Raw genomic sequence first — 25,474 nt, 5'->3', positions numbered from 1 at the left:
AAGGCGAAAAAGAAAAAGTAATGAGATAGAAAGAATATTTTACAGAACTAAGTAGACTACGACCAGTCCAAGACATTGACATACCACAAAGTCAAAAAGAACGGGACATTAATCAGGGATGTGACCAGAACATGAAAAAAAAAGAAGACATTTTTTGGACAAGAAATGAATATTTTTTATCACAGTTAAAGCAGTCTCACACCATTATAGTACTCATTGTTTAATATAGCTAATATGTTAAATAAAAAAAAGTAGTTTATGTAACTCTAAAATAACAACGGAATTCATGTCTTATTGTAATGTAATGTTTTCCTAAAAAAAAAAAACTTTTTAAAAAAATTGTAAAATAGAAATGGAATTTTAACATAAAGCCTTTTTCAAATGTAATGATCTAGGCATATTCTTGTTTTCAATTTTAAACTATATATATATTTTAAACTTATAGATGTGCATGATCAAAATATAAGTCTTCAAAAGTAAAGAGCTTACACCTATACTAATAGTAATTTTGAAAGTTTTAATCAACCAGATTAGATGGAATTAGAAAGGGTCTGATATTTAATTGTATAAATGTTTTGGAATGGATATTTATAAATTACAACAAAAATTTACCATTTTCAAAGTCAAACCACATCTTTATTTATGCTTCAGGTATAGCAGTATACAATTTTTGAAAATAGTCGGTACAGTGTTTTTTGTTTCACAAACAAGACACAGGTGTGTCCACTGGAAGTTTAAATTAGTTTAGTTTTGTAATCAGTAAGCCTAGGCAATAGTCATAACAGGAACATTGAGATTGACTGTGACGTCATTTTTAATTTTCCCCAAACAACTTTCTTTAAATTGCTTTAAAAATAAGTTTATCATTTAATTATTAACCCTTTACAGGCCTATGCGCCCACCCGAGAATTTTAGTGTGTGGTGCAGTCCGGCGCGGCCCTGCTACTATGTAAAGTACTTTTATTTACATGTAATAGTAGAAGTCGCGTTAGTAATGAGATTTTGAAGATACTGGCGGAAGAGAGAAATAAGCTGGAAATAAGTTTGATTACGTTGTTTACTCATGACAGCTTACATTTAAAAATAAAAAAAGTTAACAAGAAACCAATAAAAACCATAGCTTAGTTTAACATAACATTGATTTGATTATTTTTAAGATTATGAAAAAAAATGCTGAATGCTTCATATGTAATATGAATTTAATTTAAGGCCTACCTAGTTAAAGTCCTAGTAGTACTTACATTAGATTCAAGATAGATTACTAGAAATTAGCAGTGTTAGTCAAGATTTTTTTGTATTTTTCTCCATAGGTGTTATTTAAGGCATAATTTAGATCTACAATTCAATTGCAAATACCCAATAGAACATTCAGAAGCTAGCTTGTCCACATTATCTATTAGTAGATCTAGTATTAGATTATACTTGTAAATATTATAAGTAAACGAGTAAACGTAAATGTGAGCTGTTCAGTACCTGTACTGTAGGCAAAAGCGTAATACTCGACTCAAATAAGAATGTGTGGAATGTAGGCCTACATGTAGGCCGTTTCTGAGTCATTTCTGTTTTTCTCAAATTTTCTAAATTCTTAAAAATGCCAGAGAAGTTGGCAAATATTTTAAAAATGGGAAACATTCTGAGAAAAATTAGTTGAGGAAAATTGCAGCTAATATAGAAAAATAGGATTTCCTCTAGAAAAAATTGGACAAGTCACATCGTTGTGAACAGTATTAACATTTTCCTACTACATGAGTGTTCATTTCTTAAATGTAGTTATAATAAATAATCAAGAACTAAAATTTTAGAGTTTAATAAATCATACTACTCTAAATCTTAACAGTAGTTTTTATGAGGTCAAATGTAAAATACTTTACCTTAAAACCGAACACAAAACAAGTAGATGTTGAGGAACATAATTTGTATTTAACATCAGACTAGTGTCACTCATCATAATTGTTAGAAAAGCTCTTAGTCTACGATCTTTATCGCCATCCTGCTGACCCAGCCACATCCGTTGTACACTGGGGGTTTTCCATTCCACAGGTCTTGCTGTTACTACTTCATAAGTAGGACGACCAGACCCTCTGCGAACAACCCACTCTTTTACTTGTGCAGAAAAGTCTGGTTGAGAAGTATTAACTGAAATAAATATTAATATTTGTTAGAAGATAATATTGCTACCCTTACTATGTCCAAACCTCAATTCTTACAAACCATAACAGAAAGTATGAGCTAAACTGAAGTCAGAATTCAGTCTGATAAAAGAATTATTTTTTTCAGTCACTATTGTATGTCATACAATAGTGACTATTTGACAATAGTGACTCCAAAATTCAATGCTATGCAAAACAGGCAGCTTTAGATAGAGTTGAAACAACATAATCTTTTTAACTATTGCAGTCTCAAAAGACAAACGGCACAAATACAAATAGAGTTGTTGCACAAAACATACATGAGTTCTGACCAACCAGGCATCAATAAATAATAGTGATGCTATATATTTATTATATAACTTTAGAAGATTTTTAGCACCACCACAGTAATTAATTACCTTGTTTTTACCTCAACCATCATAAAATAAGCTTATTTTAACCAACAAAAGTCAAAGTTTTAAAGAAATACCATACCTAATTTTTTCAAACACACATGCACCCTTCCCAAGTTGTTGAATTTCACAACGTTATAAGCTGTGTTCCCCATTGCCATGGTCACAGGTTATCAAGTGCCAGTAATAACAATGTACCTGGAGAAAATTTTTTTAATATATGCCAACCACCCCACCTCACTACTGACCACAAAATAACTGACAAAAGAACAACCTTGTCAAACAGACTTTTAAGTGGTCGTAGAGTATCAAAATGTGGACAACCCTGATTTAAATTGAAAGAAAATAATAACTCACTTTTATCCTTATTTTGAATCTCGAAGACTATTTTTTGTTTATTTAGATTAAGCAGTACTGAATAAATGGTCTGCCTCAAAGGCCTGTACAGGTCAATATAAGATGGTAATTCACGGGTTGTGTCATCCTCTAAAACAACTGGAAGTTTAACCTCTCCCTGAAAAATTTATAATTCTTTATAAAAACCAAACTATAAATGATGGATTTTGCTATTCCATTCTTTGCTCATCTGAAAGTGACTGGAGAAGCTAAATAAGAAAAAAGGCCACAGGCCTAATATCGTAGCCAAAAACCTAAGACGGTGTAGGGGAGTAGAAAATCTACATCAGTTGTTTTTTTAAAATCTAGTACACTGAAGAAAAAGAAACATTTTAAAGTAACAGCTCAGGTTGCCATTGTAACGGCCAGCGCAACCAGAGGTGATTTATTGTGGAGACATGTAGCAAAAACTTAGTAACGTAGTATACAAGTCGTTCGGTAAAAACAGAAAAGTGACACCTCTGCTAGTCATTTTCAATAATACATATATAATGATTCTTGCATTTGAGATCGCAATTCAAAAGAATTGTTACTTTATTTTAAATGATTCACTTTTTGACTTTTAGAAGAGTGACAATAATAATAATAAATATATACAGCTCATCCAAAAAATAGCTGTTACACTGCATTTACACTTACTACATGTATACTAGACGTGACCTACTTAAATGTATATTAAATGTTTTAGGTATATGGAACATCTGAGTGGCAGGGCACAAAACCACGCCGATTTTAATGTTCTGAGCCAAGTTTGTTCCCGATCGTTATAATGTTCTGAATTTTCAAATGAGTGTTCATGCGTCGATGCGTAGTAAGCCCATCCTCTTAGCAGCCTGCAAAATGTAACTAAAACTTGAGTTTTTGAGCACATGTACAACTTCTCTAGGCCCTATGCAAAGTACATTGTTAATATTTACTTATTATTTCTTTAGTTAAATCCCAAACACGTTTTAATGAAATAAGTATAGATTGTAAATGAAGAAATAATACTTAATCATAAAAGTAAAATTTAACCAAATTTATTGTTGCAAGTTATTCCTCTATTTTCCTTGGCCCACATATATATATAGTGTCTGTCTAATACAGTAATAAATCTAGAGGCCCACCAGAAGGTGCTAGTGGGGTCATGCTTGTACTGACTATAAAAACAGACAGATAACAAGTTATAGACGAGTCTCAGTATAGTTATAATATTTGTTATGGACTTAGCAGATACAAAATATTTGAAGAAATCGACCCTTCAGCAGACAAATATTTAGCCCTGTTCATTCAAATCATACAAGCTGTTTCTGAAGGATAATAAAAAAGCAAATACTATCTACGTTGGTTTTTTTAACTTAAATTACTCTTTCTTTTAATTATCTAGGCCTATATAGCATGTTTGTTTAAAAAATGTTCTATAACATGTCCTATAACTGTGAACACTAAAGTATACACATGAGAGTAGAAATGCATAGTATACATGTAAGTAGGGATTTTGGTAAAAAAACACTAATCATCATATAAAAATAAAAATTACATATTCTTGTAGAGCTCAACTATATGAAAACAACACAAAAAAGATTTTCTGTCTAGCTCAAATAGTTTTTTTTTAACGAATTTTTTTGTGAGGGGTGGAATGCCCTTGTTTTTGCATTGGCCAATTGTGACAAGTCATGGTATGCCTGAATAAATTGAGCATAGTTATTTTACTTGCAGTTGTATTTTGTTCATATTTGCAGAGTTTAGCTAGAATGATATATAGAACTTGTATATGCTGTTGAAATGAATAAAAATAATACAGAAGTATATTTTTGTGTTGGCTTCCTTCCATAACCCTAAAAAAACTGTGCTGCGCAAATATGAAAATGTTTCTAAAGCAATGTTTTACAGTGAATGAAAGAGCTACAAAGTTAGCAAAGTAAATGACTTGAACACTGAAATGTACATATAACTGCCCCATTATTTTGGGCAGGTGAAGTAGAGTCCATCTTTAAGACATTTTGTTATAAAACTGTGCTGCGCAAATATGAAAAAGTTTCTAAAGCAATGCTTTATATAAATACAGTGAATGAAAGAACTACATAGTTAGCAATCTAAAGTAAATGACTTGAACACTGTAATGTGCATATAATTGCCTTATTATTTTGGGCAGGTGAAGTAGAGTCTATCTTTAAGCCATTTTGTTAAAAGTGAACTGAAGTTATCTGATCAATGTTTTTATGTGTGTATTGTGTATGAATTCTGATTTTCAGCATATAAATATAACTGTAAGTAAGGGTAAGTAGAACTTGAATACTTAAAATTACAGTTAGCACATAGCTAGTGTAGTGTATTCTAGCAACAGACAGGTAACCTATGTCTAACTCAGCAAAATTTTACTTCAAGCAAAACTAGAACCAGAGTTGAAAAAATGAAAGACAGGTATATTAAAATATGTTTAAAACAACAAGTAGGAGATTTGTTTGTACATTACATAAGAATACTGTTGTTAGTGTATCAAAACCAAAAGCCGGCAGATCGGGATGAAGAAATATAACATTGGAGTCAATGGGGGCAACGTGACCTACTTACGGTGACTACTTTCAAATGAGTATTTACTAATGTCAAAGTCAAAATATCCAAAAATAAATATCATTTCTATAGAAATGGGATGTATCTGCTTTGGAAACTTTCATTATCTAAATGGAAACTTTTCAAAAATCGCGTTTTTAACGCATTTGAAGTTAACCTTTATACAGCGGTAAGACCAAAGCAGAGACAGCATGCAATCAGATCGCTAAGCCATCAAAACAACTGGAAAACCATTCTACTTTTCATTTAACATTAGGAAATGACCTTTTAAACTTAATTAATTACCATTAATTAAAAACTTATTAGTATGCAAAACCAAATCTCGTGCGCCCGGTATCAGAAAGTAATGGGAGATTTCGGGTCATGTTTTTACCGCGATCTCGGCCGATACCGACAAGCCTAATGTAAGTGTAAATGCAGTGTTAGGTTTAATTTCAAGGACCATTATGAATTTTTACTATGAATCTGGTGAATATTTTATCATTTAAATAGCCTAAAAACATATTAAGGGGATATGTGTGGTAAAAATATATCACAAAATTTCTTGTTTTCTGCACATTTGGATACTTTGTCTATTTTTGTATTAAGAAAATTTTTTATGTGTTCAAATTACCATTTTTATGACCCTATTCATTAAGAAATAATTTTTCACAATTTTACAAGCTCTCTATGAAAAGTTTTATATTCGTCATCCAATTGTATTTGGCATCATTTGAAAGCTGGATTTCTCATTTATTTGATAATCTTGTTTCATCATCTCGGAAACACCCAACGCTTACAACCAGTTTAGCATTTTATACAGATATGGTATTTTCGTGACCTACTTTTCATTACTATTGGCTGTTTTTCTCAGTTTGTAGGTTTTTAACACTAAAAAGCCTACTACTTTTTTATTTATTAAACAATGCCCACCATATTTTCAGTAATTATTCTTCATGGAAAAATACATCTTTTGTCACGAGGGAATTGTAATGGCTTTCATAGAAAAAAAGTATTTAGTAATTAATATGCAAATTTTGTAACTTTTGAACACAAAAAAGGGTACGATTTTTTTTAGACTTTGTAAAATTCTTACTAGATCTAGTAGTTATTTCAAAAAGTTATGACAAAAGTTTGAATAGGCCTATATACTGAAATATAAGCAGTTTAATTTTAATTGCAAATAGGTGCATAAAGAAAAAAGCCATAGCATTTTTAAAAGTACAGAAAAATTCAAAATGGCGGAGGTTTTTTTTTGGGTTTCCATGACAACCAAAATTGTTTTTAACCCTTTTTTTTGCTGTTTAATACTAACTTTCATGTGCCACACATGATAAAAGTATTCAAAAGCTTTAGATCTTAAATTGCAAAAAATAGAAGAAAAAAACTCGCACATCCCCTTGACTTAAAAAAAAATAAGTTTTGTGTAAATGCCTGTTCCATGACACCTGAGATTTTTCTGATGTGGTATGGTTTGTTGCCCAAAAATTTTAATTAATTTGCATGTAATAGACTTTTCCCTTGGAAACTTTCTAAGATGCTAGAAGCAAAAAATATTTTTCATTTACACTAGACCACCTATTTCTCCATGATATTAATCTGGGTTTAGGGGTCATTCATAAATGACAAGCTAGTTTGACAATTTTTATCTTCCCCTTCCTCACTGTCACACATCATCAAAAAAAGCCAGCGTGTGTGAAGAGATGTCAGCCAACATGTTATTTTTTTAAAATACAGATGTTATTTGTTTAACTGGCTGTGTGTGCAAGAAATTTGAAAGTTATTTATTAATTATCTTAATATTTATTTATTAATTATCTTAGCAGTTAGAAGAGGTCACAAATAGACCCTATTCTGTTAAAAAAAATGTATCTTCCTTAAAAAATTGATATATATCTATAAACTTGGTTTTTTTTTGTTCTGATGAAAGCCAACTCTATCAGGGGGAATTATTAGATTTTATTTCATTATAAAAAATTCAATTTGGATACCTAATTTTACAAATCTAAAAATACCTCAGCTTACAAGCTTTTGCTTTTAAAAACATCTGTTTTTACTTTCTCGTATACTAAGTTTAGAGGAAGTATTGTAATCATACAAATAACATCTAAATCCAGTTTTGTGAGTCTGGAAAACAATTTTGCAATTTTGTCCCTGTGTGTGTGTGTGTGTGTCTGTGAACACGATTAATTGAGTGCCGTTACAGCTAGGTTAATTAAATTTCATATAAAAGTATTATATTAAATTTGTAGTTCTAAATCAACTTTTCAGTGATTTCTGTTAACCCTAAGTGGAACTTAAATCTTATTTTGGTTTTTCAAAAGCCTATAACTTGAATACCGTTTCAGATAGATAAATGAAATTTCACACATGTAAAATTTTGTAATCTATCTGAAAGTAAAAGATCTAATTGTCTGCTTTCTGTCAAAATTTTAGTAATTTTCGTTGATTGGAAGTGGTAAATTAAACTATTTCCGATTTCTCACAAAACACATATGAATTTATTAAGTAATAATCTGCACTATAAAACAAAAATTTCTCACTGTTCAATTGGTGCACAAATCTTTTTTCTAAAAGATTCTATTTAAAAAAATTTAAATAATTTAAATATGTTGCCATCCCCCATAGTGTTATACAAGAATATCCAGGGGAGATCACTCCCACCTTATTTTTTTCTATATTTTCCAAGCTCAAACCTTGTGAATGACAAATTAATAGAATTTAAGAACCATTTGCATGTGTTGAGATTTCCTACTGTGCAATTTTTATGTTGGATAATTATAAAAAATTTTTTTTTTACAATGAATGGGTGGGTTTTGAACCTATCACACTTGACAGTTTAGCTAGAGCCTAAAAGCGCTATCTTCTCCACCAAGTAGTCTCATAACTTTTGGTGAAATATTGTTTTATTCAAACAAGCTCTATAAAAATTTTGAAGAGAGGATACTTTTAACCAAATTGTAAAATTAAGCGAAACATTTTAAAATAAATTAGAAGCAAATTGAACATTTTCTATTGGTAAGAGACAAAGATTTCTATAAAAATTTTACGGCCTGAAATTGTTGAGTAAAAAGTTTACTTATTCATTGTGTTTTTGTACTTTTTTCTGTATTTAACAAATTAATAGATTTACTTCTACTTCAACAGCGATAAAAATGGCTTAAAGCAAGCTTATTTGTAGATCTAGATAAATTCATAGTATTCTCGAATTAGATGGTCTATCAAGTGTCCTATTTATTAATAAAATTTAAGTGTTATATTAATGTTACATAATTTTTTAAAAGACAGTTACAAATATTTAAAAAATGCGATTAATTTTGCTGGGGAAAATGAGAGGTAAAAACAATATGTATGGATAATAACTAGTTGAAATTGATGAGTGACAAAGGTTATATTCAAGGTTATTGAAAATGTACATTTTGGAGAAAATTTTAGAAGTTGGTTTTTTCTTGTTAGCCTTATTCTAGCATCACATTTTGAAAGAGGAACTATGAATTCTTGTGAAATGTGCAGTAAGGGATTGTTGATTTTCGACACTATTACAGTGGGAGAAGGTAGAGTATCCACAGAAATCACAAGTGGACGTTTTTTGTGGACATCATAATTAAAAAACACGAAATACAGGTGAACTAAATTGAAATGAGGGTTTTACCTAAAATACTCTGAATGATTGAATATATTAAATTTAAGCTATTTACATTTACAATCGAATTACTTTTAAAACTGCAAATAAATCAAGTCAGCTATCTAATTTAATTAAAAAATAATAAAAAAATCATACTAGTAAGTTTTAAATTATGTTAATAAGCTATTAACTTACCTGAGTTAAAACTTGGTATACATGAGGATGCATTAAACCTTTTTGATGTCTATCCACTGCAACACGAAGAATTTCATTTGTTACTTGAGGTAATCCAAGGCTTTGCTGAGGAATATGTTGAAATACTATTACAGACATGCCTACCCCTGTCAGCCAAAAGTAGGAACAGTCATGCCTAAAAAGAGGAATTTGCAGCCAAAAAGAGGAACTCATGCGCGGACGCTACTTTACTAAGTCAAAAATAAAAATAATTATTTAAAAATTACTCTAATGACATTAGTAGGCTTCTAGTGATATACAACTAGTCTCTATGCTACATTTAAATACTGCTTATTAATGTCAGCTTACATTTTTAAAAGAGTTAATCAGTAACTTGAGACCCCCCCCCCCCCCCCCAATAAAAACCATAGCTTTGACATAACATATTGAAACTGTTTAAGTACGTTCTGATACACGTGGTGCTGTAAAACTTCAGTCTCCTTGGCGTGTTGATAATAATTATGAGTTTGTTTTATATACATTGTTCTGTTCATACATTGTAAAAAAAAAGAATTTCAGAATCTTGCTGCATTGTTGTTTTATCCTGAGTCTGGATATCAAATGTGGTTTGATTATCTCAAACAGTTCAAAAGTTATAGGCAAAGTTAGAAGCGTATAAGTGAAAATTGGTTTGGCCCTGGGAGCTCAGGAAATGGGAGAAATTAGGTCAAGGAGGCCAGGGCTCAAAGGGTTAAAGAAATATGTACAGATACCAGCTGAACTTGTTTTGTAATATTTCTTGTATGCCAAATTGCTCATATTTCAAAGCTATTTTCTTCATTGAAATTGATTAATTTATTAGGAAAGATTATTTACATCAAACAAATAATGTTTACTGATATAATATGATATTGCAAATTGGCGCCACACTGTTGACATGTTGGAGACTAACGATGCTTTTTTCTGAGAACCAAAAGATACTTACTATATTACCTAACTATAGAAAATGTTTTAAATTTAATACTATTAACATACCTTAAGTTGAGAATCACCCATAGCATTTCCTGCAATTAGAATAAAAAATTATATTCATTACATATCTATATACTACTAAAAGTCAAGTTTGTTTACATGTTTGAATATTTATTTTTTTGTTTGTTTGTTTGTTTGGCTGATTGACTATCTCGCATGGTTGCACTCATCGTGGAGAGCTGTAAAATAGTATGTAGGTAGAGAAAAATTTTTGTTTTAAGACAGACTGTTAATCACACATTTATTTAAAGACGTTAATTAATTTATTGATTTATTCATACGCAGAGTAACCCATTTTTTTTAAAAAGATTAAAACGACCACTACACTCGGCGGGACCGTGACGTCACAGGTTTTTGTTTACTCTTTAGTACAATAAAATGGCGGCGTCTATCGAAGAAAATTGTGTTCCCATTCAAAAGTTTAACGCGTTCTAAATCTAATTTTCTGTCGGTCATAACTTTAACAATACGTCCGTTTGCTGTATTTATTACGTTCCAACACTTATATCAATTTTAAACTGTCTTTTTTCATTTAGTTTTACAATAAATTTCTCTAGATCTAAAGATCAGCTGTCGAAGGAAAGTTATGAATCTAGCCTAGATCTAGATCTAGCCTAGATCTAGGTCACTAGACTCAATGTAAATTCTAGATCTAGACTTAATGTAAATTCTACATCTAGAATCTATTTCAGGCCTTAATACATCTAGAATCTATTTCAGGCCTTAATTATTTTATATAAATCTTTGTTTGGCTAATTTAAGATAAAATTTAATTTGAAAGTTACTAGATTCTACTACTAGACTTAGATCTAGATCTATGCGCGGAGACTCAAAAGTATAGTATAAAAATTCATTTGTGACGTCACGAGTAAATAGCTAAGTTGGTTGCGTAGTCCGCTCTCATGCGGGTGGCACAGGTTCTAGACCAATATGTCAATGGTATTTTTTTTCAATTTTTTTTTTTTTTTAGATGTGAATGATAAAGTTGCCTATCTGAACTTGGCAGGATACAGGGCAGGTGAAGTAGAGTTCATCTGTTTCTTTGTCCTAAGCATATGAAAGGATAGTGTGGTCAGAGACATGCTCGGCTGGAATCGTTTTTTAAACGATAAAAACATGTTGTCTGAGACTTGGCGGGACACTGGGCAGGTGAAGTAGAGTTGAGTAGGTCACATGTGACGTCAGTATATGAAGGGATAGTCCGAAATCGGTGTTTTTAAAAGATAAGAAACATATTTTTGAATGTGGCGTCTGTTTTTTGTGACGATAAGTGACACTGCAGTAGCGTAGCGAGGAGGGGGGGTGGGTGGAAGGGGAGGCGGGGGGGGAGGTGGAGGGGGGGGAAGGGGAAGGGGAGGCGGGGGGAGGTGGAGGGGGGAAGGGGGGGGGGACATATGTTGGGACGCCAAAATGGTTTGGAAAAATAAATTGAAAGGTTGAGGGGGGTGCAAATCGAAAGTTTGAGTGGGGGGGTGCACATCAAAAGTTTGAGGGGGGGGGGTTGCAAATCGAAATCTTGCAGTGGGGGGGGGGGGGGGGAGGGGGGGTTCAAATCGAAAAGTTTGTCCCCGGGCGCCGGGAAGGGTCGCTATGCCTCTGAGTGACAGACGTGATGTTTTTTGATGGATGACCCCCGAAACCCACAGTTATCCAACGGATGACGGGTATTCTAGTAAATAGTTAAAACTCGAAATGTCAAAGGAAATGCAATCATACCTCCCCAGGGATGTGAACAGACCAGGAAAAAATTAGGATATTTCCTTCGGATAAGTTAAAGCAGTCTCACATCATTACTGTTAATTGTTTTAATATAGCTAATATTTAAAATGAAAGAAGTTTATGTTACTCTAAAATAACACTGAAAGTCTTGTCTAATTGCAATTTAATGTTCATCTTATAAACCACTTTCAAAATTATTATTTTTTACAATGGAACAAAAGTGGCAATAAATTTTTATTTTGATATTAAGCTAATTTAAACTAAAATCTAGGTCAGTAGTACGTAGTACTCTTTTTCAATTTTTAAATTATGCTGATATTATTTAAAGATTGGCATGATAAAAATGTTAGTCTTCAATAGTAAAGTATAGATTAATTGTAATTTGAAAGTTATAGTTCATGTGATGGAAATTGTAATAGACCAGATAAGCTGAAATTAGAAAGGGTCTGATATTTCAACCAAATTTAACCATTTTGATAGCCAAGCCACATTGTCACTTATTTGTAAATTGTTAGGGGTCCACCATTATAGACGTCTTGTTTTTTGTGACTATTTTTATCTCCCCTGCAGAAATTCTGAATCTTGACCTACATTTAATCTTAATTTAACACAATCATCCCATTGAAAAGAAATCTGCATATTCAAGTGTTCGTTTGACCTATGTACTGTCATTCTAGATTTAAATACGAATATGTGGAAACCACATGTCTGCCATTTCTGTAGGTCATTTCCATTTTTTTTTTCCTAATTTTAAAACATAAAAAAAAAAAAAAAAATCGGCACAAATTGAAATAAAATACTTTAAAAAAAACTTTTTAAAAAAACACGTTTTTCTTGTGGACTAAAAAGTAGAAAATAATTTTTTCTTTTGTGCTTCCTCGAGCTGTGCAGGTTTTTGTGATGACTGACAAAAAAAGTGGGTACGTTCACCATCAAATTTCCCGACCCATCTGCCCGACCCACGGTTTTTTTTTTTTTTTTAAAAATATATTTTCTACTTTTTAGTCCACAAGAAAAACGTGTTTTTTTAAAAAGTTTTTTTTAAGTATTTTATTTTCTCCTTTTTAGTCCGTTGCTACACATGAAAAACGTGGTTTTTAAAAAAGTTTTTTATATAGTTTATTTTCTACTTTATCTAATGACTTGATTAAGTATGACTTGACTAAGTGTTTATAAATACACAGACTAAAAATCTTGAGCGACCGATACGCTCTAAACAGAGAAAGGGCGTAATTTAATTAAGCCTACATGCCGTGACCAGGATTCGAACCTGGGTTGTCGCGGCCACAACGCGAAGTACTAACCACTATACGATCACGGCCAGCGCGCTCACATCGATTGGGGCCGAAGTAACTGTGTCAATTGGCCTCCAGTCTTGTCGGTATGTTTAGAAATCATGTCCTCGATTTTATGGTCCTTGGGGCGTAATTTAATTAAGCTAATTTAGGTCTCTTATTGCTAGTTTTTATGATTGCATCTGAAATTGTTAGGCGAAAATAGCCTGCATTCCAAATTTCAGATCTCTAGTGCAATCAGAAGTGGGCTAATTTTCGATGTCAATTTTAACAACAAACAAACAAACAAACGCGAAGCTGAGTTAAGAAAAACGTGTTTAAAAAAAAAAAAGCAGACAAAAATTGAAGTAGAAATGGAAAAATCGGTTTTTTGCTTAAAAGGTTAAAGTAGAATCATTGCATATGACTCTTTTGCCTTTTTATTTATGACCATTCCTATTTTTGATCACCATGGGAAGCAGGGATGTGACTTTTCCTACTTGGGACAACTGGGCTATTCTATCGGCCGCCGGTATTATAGCCAAAAAGACGGAGCAGAGGAATTATATGCTGGGTGTCAGCCATGATAGTAGAAGCCAGATGGCTTCTTACAATTTTTGTTCATCGTAGCTCTTCAATGGCGGCTATCATTGAAAGTTTGCCTCATTTCTTTGTTGTTGTTTTTTTTAGTGCTGTGAGTCCTGTCGTAAATTTTCAAATGTCCAACCATCAATTCTGCAGTGACAGCAACAAACAACTCAGTTGAAGGCTAGCACAGAAGTTTTCATGCGAATATGGGATGTTGCCACACAAATATTTTGAAATTCATTGACTTTATTAAAAGGAACAATCATTTATTGTAGACAGTTAAATTCAGGACACTGTTTATCAAAACAGAAAAAATATTGATAGCTCTCAACAACTTTCTAATTTCATCACATCTCTAAGGACTAGTTTTTAAAAATCTTTTTCTCCTATAAATCTATGAATTTAATGAGAAATATAATGTATAGGGTAGGGTTATAAATCTTACCCTGAGCTCTGGATTCCAAGCATCCTGGGACCTAAAAAATGTATAGATTAAAAAAAAATTATTCAATGAAAATTTCAGGTTCAACAAGTGTTAAAAATGATTCAAACTGAGGAAACCTATACAATATTTCATCAAAAATATTTTTTATTTCACTTATTATATGTAGGTCAAATCAAAACCAAGAGAGTAAAACAGAAAACTAATCACTTACTTGTGACACAACTGGAGTGTTCCCATAGCCTACAACAGCAGGTAAACAAACTGTCAGGGAAAAAAGTTGTGAAAACTACAGACTATTTTAAAAGAGAAAAACGTTGACCAACTGACACAAGAATAGTTTAATGTCTTCTTTAAATTTACAAATAAAACAATAACTTTGAATATGTTATTTCATTATCAAAAGAAGAGATTTTACGTAATAATGAGCTACTGCTTATCAGACTAATGACAGATTTTTGGAGAAGTTGTAATTTAACCCTTTATTTGCGGAATTATGTTCTGAATGAAATTTTTACTTAAACAATGTGTTACTATATTGCTTTTGGCACATTCAAAGCATATGTCGAAGGAAATTTCGTTTCAAAAATTTTTAATGGCCCAAACGTAGCCTATATTGGTACTTAAAAGTACCATCAGGAATGTAGGACATTTTTTTTCATAAACAGGAACAAACGATACAATTTATCAACTAATAACATGGCAATCATTAAAACTATCACTTTTTGTAATTTACACACATAAAATAAATACAGCACAAAAGTATATCTTGAGTATGATTTTTACTGGATTTTCTATCGGAACACATCTTAGACCTCAAACACAGCAAAAGTTGCTGACATATCATGCTCCCTCAATCTTGTCTGTGGTCTTTCTAGTGTGGCAACGGTTGCCGGAATGAACATGGTTTTGCTGGAAGCTTCCAATAGCTAGTACAATGAGCCGCATTAACAAACAAATGCCTAGTCATTCAGCGCACAACTACTAGTAATACTAGTATAATTGTAGTCTACTAGAATGTTATGACAAGTCTACACTACAGTGCAAAGTTCATAAATAGAAGTGAGCTCAATGTGTTTAGGATAGCCGTAGTGGCCTACTCTTTTCTGTTTACTAATTAAAATTTACCTTATCGATCTATACTATATGCAGAAGTATGGACTATTACTAGTCTACAGGTATACCTTACGTAAATGCTAGTTGTTGTAGGCAAGACAGTTTATTGCAGTAAATGTAACTAACAACTTAAATCTTACAACTAGAACTAGACTTTGGTATACAAATGAAGCATACTAAACCTTGTAAACAAGCCTGCAACTGATACCTTTATTCTTGTTATTTTTTTACTACTAGAAATTAAAATGTAATTACTATGTTTCCTAGGTAAACCATATGCTAACCTTCTTATAAATGTGTAAATATCATTTTTTGAGTACATTTCGATAATTAATTATCAAGACAATATTTATGTAACTCTACATAAAAAATCTGCCATTTTCTAAAAATCCTAAAAAAATGACCTTGTGCCCTGACGGTACTTATAAGTCCACTTGTAAACATCGATCTAATACAAAGACAATTTGATTAAAATTGAATAACTAGAAGTTAAACGCGTTTGCCTGACTATTGAAGCTGCCAATAAAAATTATTTGGGGTTGAAAACTTAAAAAATAAGGTAAAGCAAAAGGAAATCAAGAACGTGTGTGGGAAATGTACAGAAAAATTGAGAACTACCGATATAGCAAGACATTGAAAATGGTGCCACACCAGTAATTTTCAAAAAACATTGATACCTCTGACTACCAGCGACTCAGGGGAGATAATACTATTAATTACTTCAATAATTTTTAAAATTCGTATAAAATTAAAAATAATACAGGCACTTAATTAAAGTGGTACTTATAAGTACCGTCAGTAGATAAAGATCCTATGGGTCAAATTGGTAAAATGATGGACTTGTTAATTTGTGGGCTGCTTTGTTGTGAGGAATACTTAAAAATTATCCCTCTTAAAGCTTGATCTTTTAGAACAACTACGCTTTCAACATTATGTTGTCAACAAATGGTAAAATTCCGTTATTGACAATAAAGATGTGAAGATTTTCATACCATTTGTTATAACATCTTTGCGAGCAATCCTTTCTGAGGATGCTGGATAAAAACCAAAATGAAACACACTTTATTGAGTAAATAAAATGAAAGACAACAGCTTATGTCACACTGATTTAAAGTAAATATTCATTTTATTTTATAATGGTTTTGATATTTGAATACAGTAATGATACACAGACCATTGTGTGCACCAGCTAAGTATGGGATGTGACCAGCCCATAAAACAAGTCATTTTTTTCAAGAAAAACTCAAATGTGCTATTTGGAGCTTTATCACGATAAAGCAGTCTCATGGCATGAATATACTAGCTACATACCCGTGCTCAACAACAGGGAATCTTTTAAATGTACCAACTATGGAACAGAACAAAACTAAACAAAAACACAAAAGAAAACACAAACACAATGCAAATACAAAAGAAAACACAACCACAATGCAAACAAAAGAAAACAAACACAACGCAAACACAACACGAAAACACAAACACAACGCAAAGTTAACCCATAGCACTCACAGGATAGCCCACGATACAAAATTGGACCCTGCCTGGGCACCAGCAGACGCGCCTGATTTAATTTAGTGAACCACTATAAAAACCCCAGCTTAGCTTGTCCACAAACAGATAGATAAAAGTAAACATAAGGGTCATTTCGGAGTGGCTTCTTAACCGTTATTATTTAAAAATAATCCTAATATATAAAACCCCACGTTCGCACCTCTCTCTCTCTCTCTCTCTCTCTCTCTGTCTGTCCGCAAAATATTTTCGCCGGACATCACGTCAGAAACGGCAGCGATATATGGAGAACTTTATACGGACTTTTGTTGAAAATAACATGTTAGATGTTTTAAATGTATAACCACAATTTTATTTAAAGAAGAAAAATAAAAAATAAAGGCGTATTCGAATGTAGAGAAACAGTATTATTTATGCAACCGGAAAAGCATTAATATATGTGAAAAAGAACGCATAAAACTGTGACGTCACTATTGCTTATACATTAACTAATGACGTCATCTGCCGTGTTTAGGATAAAAAGAAATGAACTATTTCATTCAAATTTGATTTAGATCTAGATCTACGTACACTATAAAATGTATACAATACAATTTTTCCGGCCTAAACTCATATAAAATTTATTTTATTTATTTGGATTCTAGATCTAGATCAGTGGTTCCCAACCTTTTTCGAGTGGCGACCCCCTTTTATAAAAAGTAAGTGACCCGCGACCCCTATAGAATTAAAAAGCCGAAACTAGTATGGAAATTAATAAGCACTAAAATAACATTTTTCTAGTAGGTTTTCAATATGAACTACTCTTGATAACTTTTTTAATAACATGAGTAACATTGCATGCTATTTCCTAAACATTTGCGGTTTTTGTTAACGCCAACCTATGTAATTATCAACATTTAATTTATTTCTTTATTTTTTTTTAAACGGACAATAGTGTTGAAAATCTATTCTCGAAAATCAATTTTACGTCTGGGTGTGAATGGTGAATGCTACGCCAAAATTGTGTGTACAGTTTTTTATCTTACGTGGAATCATTCCGAAAATCAAATAATTCACCGGGAAAGCTGTCAACATTAAGGGAAGAAGAGACTGGGTAATGCGTCAATGCAGATTCTCCTTCTTTCACCTCAGAGAAATAGCGCTGAATTTCGTTATCAAGAGATTCATGATGCCCAGAAATCGCTTCTTTTAAATTTTTAATTATCTCACATTCAGATTCATCTACCACACTGCAGAGCTTTTCAAACATGGCGATATTTTACAAGATTTATTTTCTTCGCCGATTTTTCAGCATTGATAAAAATCCCCCGAGATTATCATGGGAAGTGATAATATTCGTTCATTTTCCCTGAAGCTTCATGTTAAGCTTATGTTGATGTTCGAATACATCTGCTAGGTATAATACTCTCTCCAACCACTCTATGTAGTTTTAAGTATACAAAAAGGTCTTGTTTCTCTTGCACTTCCAAGAACAATTTGATTTCAGATTTCATTTCAAAAAACGAGATTCACAACATTTTGTTTGACAGCCAGCGTACTGAAGTGTAGAAAAGCAGAACCTCGTGATCTATATTAATGTCTTTGCTCAGTTCTTTGTAGGCTCCAGATTTAATATAATTTATGACTTTTACTAGCAATTGAGTCTTAATGGCGAGGGCAGTGGTTAGGGAGCTAAATCTTTACTGTTTTCTGAAAGCCCGATTTTGACCTAAATATAGATAGCGCACCATCCGTACAAACCCTTACAGCCGTTTTAACCCACATTGATCTTCCAGTTGCAAAAAACGTACTTATTTTCTCCATGCTATCTTCACAAAATAGCAACTCTTCTTTGCTATCATCTGAATGAATATAGACAAATACAAGCAACTGCGAACACGAACTCACGTCTGTTGCTTTATCAACATGAAAATCAAACAATGGTGAAAGCTTGATTTCAATAAAAATGTGCTATTTAACATCTACTGGCATGTCTGCTGCGAGCCGCTGAATAGTATTATTAGACAGAGATATTTGTTGCATCTTTACTGCGCTGGAAACCCCAAGAATTAACTTCGAAATCTTCAACATGCAGCGTTTGATGAGATTTTCTCCTATTGTTGTGTTTTTTGCTTGGCATTTTCTATCGTGACTTCATTTAATGCTTGCACTAATGTTGTGTTTCCTTTGTGAAAACTTCCTGTTAGTTCAAGTCTCTGACGTTTGCAACTAGCTTTATGCTGACGAAAGAACTATATCTTTTTTGGTGTGTTCCGAATGATTCGTCTCAAATGCCGTTTTAGTTTTGAAGATTTCATAAACTCGTGACTGAGAACAACTTTGTACAGTACTAATTGCTTCTTCTCTATTCCATTTCCAGTAAATATATTTATTTCTTCTAAATATTTCAGTTTTGTTTCTCATTACTAAGATTTAGTATATCAGTTGGCGACCCCCTAGAAAGCCGTTCGCGACCCCCAGGGGGGTCGCGACCCCCAGGTTGGGAACCCGTGATCTAGATATTCTAGATTCATCTATTCAAATAATACATTTCTATACTAAAGTATTTCAGGCCTGACTTTATTGAAATCTTTGTTTATCAATGCAATTTGCTAATCTCTATAATATATAAAGCAAAGTTGTCGGGTGCCCGACAGGGCACTTCCCGGCGCCGCAGGCGCTTCAAATTTGGCAGGATCTTGCCTTGAGGCGACAGAACACGGGGGCCGGTTGGCCGAAAAGTCTACGATGATGGGGTCAAAACTGACCTCGACTGACCGGCGCCTTATATGAGCTATACATCGAAAAAACATGTCCACGGAGGAACCTCTTCATAACTCCTGAGGTCGTAGACCGACCCTCGGGCGAATTAATTAAGCATTCAAATTCTCAATGTTTTCGAAAGCCTAAGCGAAGCTGGGCAGCATGCCTAGTAATTAATAAACAGTATGTTTGGTGTATAAAATAAATGACAGCAGTATTTAAAATATCCTTGTTTTACCTACCATATTGCACTTTATCAATCCATGCTAATTATATTATTCCAACAATAATGTCCTCTTGGACGTCCGCAGAATTTGCATTCACATTTTTTTTTATTCGGTAAGTTGAATTTATTTTTAAATTACCTCCCCTTGCATAATTATTAAATATAGTTTCGCTGTATGTCTATCTATCTATCTATCTATCTATCTATCTATCTATCTATCTATCTATCTATCTATCTATCTATCTATCTATCTATCTATCTATCTATCTATCTATCTATCTATCTATCTATCTATCTATCTATCTATCTATCTATCTATCTATCTATCTATCTATCTATCTATCTATCTATCTATCTATCTATCTATCTATCTATCTATCTATCTATCTATCTATCTATCTATCTATCTATCTATCTATCTATCTATCTATCTATCTATCTATCTATCTATCTATCTATCTATCTATCTATCTATCTATCTATCTATCTATCTATCTATCTATCTATCTATCTATCTATCTATCTATCTATCTATCTATCTATCTATCTATCTATCTATCTATCTATCTATCTATCTATCTATCTATCTATCTATCTATCTATCTATCTATCTATCTATCTATCTATCTATCTATCTATCTATCTATCTATCTATCTATCTATCTATCTATCTATCTATCTATCTATCTATCTATCTATCTATCTATCTATCTATCTATCTATCTATCTATCTATCTATCTATCTATCTATCTATCTATCTATCTATCTATCTATCTATCTATCTATCTATCTATCTATCTATCTATCTATCTATCTATCTATCTATCTATCTATCTATCTATCTATCTATCTATCTATCTATCTATCTATCTATCTATCTATCTATCTATCTATCTATCTATCTATCTATCTATCTATCTATCTATCTATCTATCTATCTATCTATCTATCTATCTATCTATCTATCTATCTATCTATCTATCTATCTATCTATGTATCTGACAAGAACGCTAAAGAGAAAACACAAGCAAATTAAAAACTTTCATAGTAAAACGGAAACGAAATATGACGTCACATTTAGCATATAGTAGAAAATAGTATCTAGATTGGAGAGTGCACACAATAATATGACGTCATTGATTCTCGAGTAAACATTGAATTAAAAATCCAATGTTGTCTAATCGTTAAAGTGATTTGCAAGCAGAGTTTCTTTCATGCAATTATTCGGGTAGGGGCGAAGCCCCATTCCCCCGCCCCCCCCCCCCCCCAACTCAAATGAAATGCCAATTCTTCGGGTAGTAGCTAAGACCGACACCAGTGCTTCTTTCAGACTTTTTCCTCCCCGGCGAGTGGTGGGGGTACTTGAATTTTTTGGGGGCGGGGGTAGAATTTTCAGGGAGGGGTAGACACTGGAAAAAGTATATATTTCGTTGAATGGGACGGTAGAATTGTTGGGGGGGGGGGGGGGCGGCTGAGCCCCCTCCTCCCAAGTAGAGTTGCCTGAAAGAAACTCTACTAAATGCGAATTTTGTCATGAATGAGACTAGGTGCATGAAACAGTCTGAAATCTTCGCGATTGCTACACACCATGAAGCTCATTTGTTACGCCAACAAGTAACACATTGATTTAAACATGGTTGCAGTCAATTTTTCTACCAAGACATAAAGGCAATATATAAAATGGAAGAAGATTCATGCTCGCAACTAAAAGATGAGGATATAGAAAGAATGACAATAATTATCTTTAGAAAAAATGTAATTGATGTGAATTAGTGTTATGGACATGTTTATTGACCTTCATTACTTTAAATATTGCACTATGACTGGCTAAGAGAAAAAATTAATAAATGTTTATTTTAAATTATTATAGTGGGTACACTACACTTTTATAATAAATCTTGAATATAGGATTCCCCTATCATCCCTCATTTCCATCTCTATGATTAACTGCACAACACATTTATTTAATTAAATATCACTAAACATTTTCTTAAAAATTACAAATGAGCGCATTAATTTATAACTCAGTCCAGAAGTAAAACAAATTGTATTATTTTTTTAAATCCATAATTTTTACTGAAATAGATAAAAAAAAGATAAACAAATGTAGAATAACACATTGGGAATTAATACATCTATAAATTGAATGTGTTAAAGCTAACTAAAAATCCATACCTCTTGGTTGTTGAAAGCGTTTGTAAAAGCCATCCTGTGTTCCTGTAACAAAATACTGCACACTCTGTTTAAATCTTTCTATTAAATCTGATTTGTTGGCTTTTGCTAATCTAGAAAAAGAAAAATAATATTAAAAATTATGTGCAATTTTCTCTGAAGGATTCAGTTCAAATTTAATAAATATATTCAGCTTTTAAAATCAAGGAAAAGACATTATGACATGATCAACAGACTAAAGGCATTTATTTATATTGAAGAAAAAAAAGAATATTTCATGGATGTGACCAGACCATGAAACAATAGCTCCTTATGTCTTATCTATTTTTTATCGCATTAAAAGCAGTCTCAAAACGTAACTATAATAATCAATTGTTAAATATAGTTAGTATTTTAATTAAAGAAGTTTATGTTACTCTAAAATAACATTGCAAGTCTTGAATTGCAATTTGATGTTTACTTTATAAATAACTTTTAAAAAGATAAATTCCAACGTAATAAAAGTGGCAATTTTTTTTTTAAACAAGCTTATTTAAACTGTACTAATCTAGTCTAGTTCTACCACATTTTTAATCTAAATATATTCCTTTTATCCATTTAAAGATTAGCATGTTAAAACTGTAAGTCTTCTAATGTCAAGAGACTAGATTAAGATTAATTGTAATTTTAAAGTTTTGGTTCAGGTGAGGGAAAATGAAATTGACCAGATTAGTTGAAATTAGAAAGGGTCTGATATTTGAACCAAATTTGCCATTTTGATAGCCAAGCAACATCGTTATTTATGCTTTTGGAATAGCTATAGATTGTAAGGGGTTTTTTTTTCTTTGACGATTTTTACCTCCTTTTTACTCTAGCACTGGCAGACCTAGAGCAATCGTCCAATAGAAAAGAAATACAATTTAACAATGTTTCAATTGTCCATTTGAACCAAGTAGTGAAAAACATGATTTAAATAGCAATATGTAGTATGTGCTCGAGGGCTGTTTTCGTGGGGGTCATTTTCCTATTTTTTTAAATTTCATAAAAAGATGGCAAAAATCAAAAAACAGTGAAAAATTTTGAGATAATAAAATCAGAGTAGGAAAGTTGCAGTAAAACTGAAAAATTGGATTTCTGCTAAAAATCAGAAAAGTCACATCTCAGCAGAGGCGTATCCAGGTTTTCATTTAGGCGCAGAATTTTTAACACGTTCTGTATATATGTGTGTGTGTGTGTGTGTATATATATATATATATATATATATATATATATATATATATATATATATATAAAATTACTAGCTGTATGTCATTACTGTGCTATGATGCAAAATAAATTGAAAGTAGCACTCTGAAGAAATAAGAAAAAACACACAATGTAGGCCGACAAACCAAAAATTGTATCAATCTAAACAAAAACAACAAAAAATACACACACTACAACTAAAAACAATGAACGTAACACAATCTGTTTTGTAATTCTTGTAAAAAAAATTGGTATAAAACCACGCTTTTCGATATAATAGAAAAGCACTCGCTACTGCTTCTTTGCGTTAGTGATAGGTATGGGTTAGATCACTGTATTGATCACACACTTTTTTTACTAGTAATTGCAAAAACAATATTTACAGAGTTTTACATTTAAAAAGCTAATTTTCTGGCGGCATGGTACTTTGGTACATCATTACGTGTTTTTCTACATGTACTTAACAGGTCAGTTCGTGGGGGGGGGGGGGGGGGGGGTTTCGACTTCATTCTCCACTGTTCGGTCACTTTAGGTCAATTATCCAACCCAGTGTATTCCTAGGTGTGAGATTAATGTCGCTCTGAACAATTGTGGTGGTGAGATAACCCACTCATAGTGAACATAGCGTCCGTTTTTAGATAACTGGTCTAAACATACATATATATTACACAATTATATATTACACAAATATATATATATGACCTTGTCAAAATTTCCCCACCACTACACAGTTGCTCATAAGTAAATTTAAATAGAGGTGCCACATCAGTTGTATTTGTGTCTGCATTGTCATTTTTTTTAAATTAGTCACACGATTCAAACTGTATATATAAAGTAATTATGTGTGAAGTTTTATGTATAGAATTTTCTAATTCAATTATTCGTAAGCAAATACATTATACAGTTGCCTTAAACTAAACACCCCTCTTGCCAAGTGGTACTACCCGTAGAGGTTTTTAAACATTGCAATGCATCGTAATGGTTATTTTTAGAATGGCAAACTGATGCAGCTGTTAATACGTGTTGTAAACGTAGACACTACTAGACTAGTACAATAATGCTTAATTGCTGCATGAAAAGAAATCTTGTGATTTACATAGATGTGCCGACCAAAAATATTTTTTTTAGAAATATCGTTTAAAACTTTGAGTTTAAGGGGCTACAACACCGTACTCAGCTTGATTTTTTATTTTATTTTTATTTTTTTTTCGATTTTTTTTTATTTTTTATTTCTATACATTAACATCTTATTTACCTAATGCCGTTATCGTTTTAACTGTAAATTGACATTTTCATACATATTTGTGCATTTGATGAAGGTGTGTGTGCCTGGAAAAATATAAATTTACGGAAAAATGGCCTCCATAAACAACCTAGCATAGCAAGCCGTATATCAGAATGACCGGCTTGCAATTCCTCATTTAAATAACCTAAATACATTGACCTAGTTTTAAATACTAAAATAGAAATCGCGAGGTGAATGCATGATGGAAATAAGAAAAGCTGTATTCCCATTGGTTACCAGGCGAAGCCATGTTGTAAGTTACTAAAATTAGCTCATGTCAAGGCGACATATGACCGAAATGTAAGCCGTTGCCGAGATACGGGCTATTATTTTGCTCAGCGCATGACTTCCTTTACTCGACATCTGCGAACCTGTGTGCTTCTTTTTTATCAAATAAGTGCATATTTTTTGTTTGTTGGCTTCTTTTTACGGTAAGATTTGATTTAATTACTATTTTACTGAAATTAATTTCTAAAATATAGTTAATTGTATTTTCATCAATAAACTTGGACTATTATTCCTTATCGATAATGAGTCGTTCTAGATCTATTCTAGATCTAGAACTAGATTTAGATCTAGATTGGAGATTCTAAATCTAAAACCTAGATCAAGATCTAGAAGTAGAATTTAGATTCTAGTCCAGATCTATATAGGTAAATATGAGTCTATAAATACAAACAATAGTTTATAATAGAATAATAGATAGATCTAGAAATAACAATATGCCTTATTATTTTTAAATATTTTTACAGTCAATGCCTGAAGTCTCAAAGCTAGTGCTGCCAAGCTTGCTAGGGTTGATGCACATCACTTGGGACTGCACAGATGCACTAGATGCACCTACAGTACCTGCATCTCAGTGCACATGCATCGGT

The 25,474-nt window shown here is 32.2% G+C and overlaps 1 protein-coding gene and 1 non-coding gene across 3 annotated transcripts in view; both read right to left on the bottom strand.

Moving 5' to 3' along the window:
• Positions 1 to 25,474, bottom strand: part of LOC131938285 (constitutive coactivator of PPAR-gamma-like protein 1 homolog) — an 81,576-nt gene that overhangs the window by 18,541 nt on the left and 37,561 nt on the right. For both annotated transcript variants that reach the window (XM_059296266.1, XM_059296267.1), the window contains exons 4-10: positions 22,094 to 22,203; positions 14,539 to 14,588; positions 14,328 to 14,358; positions 10,305 to 10,333; positions 9,291 to 9,395; positions 2,900 to 3,056; positions 1,872 to 2,136 (exon numbers count right to left, since the gene is read on the bottom strand). In XM_059296266.1, coding sequence (XP_059152249.1) covers positions 1,872 to 2,136; positions 2,900 to 3,056; positions 9,291 to 9,395; positions 10,305 to 10,333; positions 14,328 to 14,358; positions 14,539 to 14,588; positions 22,094 to 22,203 — 747 coding nt within the window. The remainder of the gene's footprint in view (positions 1 to 1,871; positions 2,137 to 2,899; positions 3,057 to 9,290; positions 9,396 to 10,304; positions 10,334 to 14,327; positions 14,359 to 14,538; positions 14,589 to 22,093; positions 22,204 to 25,474) is intronic.
• Positions 13,270 to 13,341, bottom strand: Trnah-gug (transfer RNA histidin (anticodon GUG)). Its single transcript has one exon. It is a non-coding gene; the product is annotated as a tRNA-His (tRNA).

The sequence above is a fragment of the Physella acuta genome, unplaced genomic scaffold (assembly GCF_028476545.2).
Source record: "Physella acuta isolate Inbredline_101_S28 unplaced genomic scaffold, ASM2847654v3 ptg000240l, whole genome shotgun sequence".
In the NCBI taxonomy this organism is placed as follows: Eukaryota; Metazoa; Mollusca; class Gastropoda; family Physidae; genus Physella; species Physella acuta.
The sequence above is the reverse complement of the archived record's forward strand: the minus strand, read 5'-3'. Positions and strand labels throughout refer to the sequence as shown.